Source organism: Condylura cristata, unplaced genomic scaffold (genome assembly GCF_000260355.1).
Source record: "Condylura cristata isolate star-nosed mole 26May11 unplaced genomic scaffold, ConCri1.0 scaffold00015, whole genome shotgun sequence".
NCBI lineage: Eukaryota > Metazoa > Chordata > Mammalia > Eulipotyphla > Talpidae > Condylura > Condylura cristata.
The window spans coordinates 7,483,966-7,488,328 of NW_004567116.1; the positions used below are offsets into that span (position 1 = coordinate 7,483,966).

A 4,363-nucleotide genomic window follows, 5' to 3' on the forward strand; every position below is an offset into this window, starting at 1 on the left:
TCATTCTCAGCTGCGCCCGCATTACCCGTCCTCACCACCAGGCGGCAGGCTCTGCCGTTCCTCTGTCTTCGTTGCTGGGGGCTCTTTCCATCCCCTGGAACCCTTCCACAGCCTATCATTTAGGAGAGGTCTCATTTATGTATATTTGGTAATTTTTAACTATTTTATCCCCCCTCCCTCAGGAATTTACTATTACTATACTCCCACTCCCGAAATGTTATAAGAAACTTAGAAATCTAAACTGGCAGATAAATGAACATGAAGATCTGAACAAGATATTGAAGCACAAAATGGCAATAAAAGATTTCCATGTATCAACAAACACCCTAATTATGAATGAACTAACTACCAACAGAAAGACTCAGAGAAGCATGCTGGATTCGAAATCAGAATCCAACCTTCTACAGTCTTTCAGTAATGAAGATGAGGATGATGATGATAGCAATATTATTATCAGTATTAAATAATGTGATTAAAAAGTATTAAAAAGTGCATAGCTCAGTGTGAACTATAGCAATTATTGACGGAGATTTAGAAACACAGGTATGGAGGAAGTAATTTTCTATTTGTTTACTGTCCCAGCTGAGTACAAAAATTACTTTGTTGACTTGCAAGCATTTCTCTTCCTCTTCAGGTCCAGAAGACACCTCCTCAGAGTCTCTCCTCATCGTAAAGTATTTATAAAGTCTAATTAAACTCTTTTACCTCATGATGTTGGGTTATTTATCAGGTTGCACAGGTATATTGACATATAATGCCTCTCTTGGCAACATTGACAAAATAATAATGAACACAAGCAATAATGAAATGACCCAAGAATGTAAGAAAGCGTAAACAGTCTTTTACCAGTCCTCTGAAATTAGTTATTAGTTTTATACCCTAAGTCTAGAACTCCTCATCTGTCAACAACCATAGCTTCCATTCAGCTCTTTAAGCCATAATTTCTACATTCCTGAAATGTTATGTTTTGTTGTGGTGGTTGTTTAAAGATTTATTTATGCATACAAAACCGGGGTACAAGCCAGAGGTACAGGGGTGATGAGAGGATTCACCAGCGACAAAGTGGGGGTTCAGAATAGGCAAGAGACAAAGTATACTGCTGCAAGAGCAATAGACAGGCGAGGAGAGGGCTTGCAGTACCATGTGGGTCACCTCCAGGGCCGGGAATCAAACTCACACTGAAGTGGCTGCGCTAGCTTGCAGTGCTGCATCCTAACCCGGTGTGCCACCAGGGAAGGCCAGTGTTACGTTTTTTTAATAATGACCACATGTGCCTTCCACAAATTGCCACCAGTAGGGAGGGTGGATGGAAACTAACTGCTACCATGGAAAATGGTCCCACTCACACAAGTCATGATTTTCATCATGCATGGCCCAGGATCAACAGAGGAAGGCATTGACTGAAGATGGCATTAACTGGGCTGGTGGTCTCTGGTTAGAAGGCACCTATTGTGGCAGGAAAGAAGGTAACGTGTCACTGAGTTCGATGCTGCCAGACTGGTAGAGGGGATTGTATGAATCTGTGAAATCCCTAATCTGGTCGTATAGAAACACTTCATGTAATATGTGCCAAATGATTTTTAGACTGATATTCTGTAAAGTCAAACACGATTTTACACCTACTTTGCTGTTTTTGTATCATTAATAGAATGGAACATTCCTACTCTAACATAATCTTAGTTACTAGCTAATGGCAAATTCATATACAATAAAATAGTAGGACCAAGCTTGTTTCATATTGGAGGGTTTAACAAAAAGTCAGGCAGAAAGTTGTTAAGACAAATATATTTAATGAGTAGAGAATTTGATATGAATTAATAGGAGTGACATATGAGGAAGATAAGAGGGGGAATGTAGTTATCTAACTGAAAGTTATAATTTCAGCATGAAAAGTCAGTACAGCTCTTGCCTACGTAGTAGAAGACATCAATTTGGACCTAAATTCAACACAAACTATTTTGATAACAAATGTTCAGGTTAAGTAACTCATTAGGACACTTTAAGTTTTTAAGATAAAATATTTTATCATTAGTTAAATATACATCCACTTCCATCTTCTTCGCTCCACATTATTACACGTTATTAAACATATTATTGAATAATGCTCATTCTTCATTAAATATTATCATTTAAGCAAGTTATTTTTGATTAGTCATTCAAACTGAACATTCTCAGGAAAGGTAGGTGTAGCTCTCTGCATTGTTTTCTATATATAAAGTCTGACCTCCATAGGGAAAGAGTTACTTGCCACAATGTAACATTTGGCTCTAACTAGAGTTGAAAATTGATCTCCCCCTCTCTAGCATTCTCCCTACAAGTCATAGACACATCAAGTCCAGACGTCAGGTCCATTACATCCTAAAAAAGAGAAGTTCTGGAAAATCAGAGAAGTATGCCAATAGATGTCAGCTCAAATCAAGTTCTATAAACTGCAGGAGGGAAATATTAAAGTAGAAGTTTATTCTCAAGTGATTAGGGATGAAGAGGAGCGAAGGGTAGAGACTGAATGAAGTCAGAGCAGGAGAGAGTGACGCGTTAGTAGCCAGCAGAGGAGGAGACAGAGAGAGCTGAAAGGCAGGAGGGAAGCTTAAGACAATACTGGAAAGACTTCTTTGACCACGCATCCAGCTTCTTGCTTCCTGCCTACTGCACTCGCCCCCACGCCAGACGGCAGAGTGGATCACTGTGGAACTTGGCAGAAATGGCCTAGGAGGTAAAAACCCAGTTTTGCAAAACAGACAGCCAGCTCTTATGGCTCTGTCCCTGAAACATCACCTCTAGCCAAAATTTTTCAAATGAAAATACACCCAATATAGAAAAGTCTGCCATGCTACCCTCACAATGTCATCAATTGCCCCTCTGGGACTGTGGGTGATTCTGAGAGGCTACAGATCTGGAGGCCAGGGAAGTCTTCAGAACTCTGAACTCCTATGATTCCTCTTTGTGTGTGTGTGGGGGGGGTGGAGGTGGGGGTTCTTCATGGGCATTTTTGAAGATAGAATGCGTATAGATGCCATTGTTTTCTGATAGAGAAAGCATGGAAAAATCTTTTGATGACCTCAAAATCTACTAATCAGTGTCCTGAATTGAAAATCTTTCCACTTGAAATAGTCTGAGTTTCTCTTCCTAATTTCTAAGTATTTTTGCTTCCTTCCACAAGGGATTTCTCTTTAAAATTTTTATTTTGTGGATTCTAAGAAAACTCAAAATTCAACACTTTCATTTAGATGAGGATGCAAAATTGATATATCAGGATTCATAAGTAATCGAACAGTAAAAAAAAATTTTTCAGGTCCTCTATATACAAAGTCTGACTACTATTGCTACATCCATCAAATAGTCCATCCACTTATACATTTTTAAGAGAGTTTAAATTTTTATTAAGAAACCATTTTTAAAACTCAATGCTCTATTTTTCAGTAGATGCCAATAATAATCTGTTCCACAGCTTCCTCATGGCATTTTTCACATCCCTGTTCCTGAAAGTATAAATCAAAGGATTAAACAAGGGGGTTAGGATGGTGTAGAAGATGGCCACCATCTTGTCAAAGGAGAAAGCAGCTGGAGGCCGAGCATACTCAAAAATGCAGGGGACAAAGAACAGAATCACAACTGCGATGTGAGACCCACAGGTGGAAAGGGCTTTCCTCCGCCCTTCAGAACTGTGCTTCCTCAGAGAGAGCAAGATGACACCATAGGAGACAACCAACATCGAGAAGATTATGATGCAGATAAACCCACTGTTGGCGACCACAAAAAGTCCAAAAACATGAGTGTCAGTGCAGGCAAGCTCCAGTAATGGGTACAAGTCACAGATGAAGTGATCGATGACATTGGGGCCACAGAAGGGCAGCTGGAAAGTAAAGAGAATTTGAGAAAAGGAATGCAGGAAGCCCCCTGTCCATGCTACTATCATCAGAATCCCACAGAGTTTCCAGTTCATGATAGAGGAATAGTGCAGGGGTTTGCAGATGGCCACGTAGCGGTCATAGGCCATGGCCGTGAGGACAAACAACTCCACCCCAGCAAAGAAGTGTTCAGCAAAGAGTTGGGTCATGCAGCCTTCAAAGGAAATGGTCTTCTTCTCATAGAGAGAGTCCACGATCATCTTTGGGACAATGACTGAGGAGAAGCAGGCATCCAAGAAGGAAAGGAAAGCCAAGAAGAAGTACATTGGGGAGCCCAGGAGTGCAGGGCTGCTGCCGATTGTCACCACGATGAGCAAGTTGCCCCCAACAGTTGCAATGTAGACACACAAAAATATGACAAATACAATTTTCTGAATATTTGGATTCTGTGAAAGTCCCAGGAGGACAAACTCAGTTACAAAGCTTTGGTTGTGCATGACTTCCAGCGAAAAGAT

General features: G+C 40.5%; 1 protein-coding gene across 1 annotated transcript; it reads right to left on the bottom strand.

Moving 5' to 3' along the window:
• Positions 1-3,409: 3,409 nt before the first annotated feature.
• On the bottom strand, positions 3,410-4,363 carry LOC101629384 (olfactory receptor 4C15-like). Its single transcript, XM_012725269.1, has one exon. The coding sequence runs from the start codon at positions 4,343-4,345 to the stop codon at positions 3,410-3,412; it is 936 nt and encodes a 311-aa protein (XP_012580723.1). The 5' UTR covers positions 4,346-4,363.

Coding starts and splice junctions, on each gene's coding strand:
- LOC101629384 (XM_012725269.1), bottom strand. CDS start 4,345: ATGCACAACCAAAGCTTTGTAACTGAGTTTGTCCTCCTGGGACTTTCA.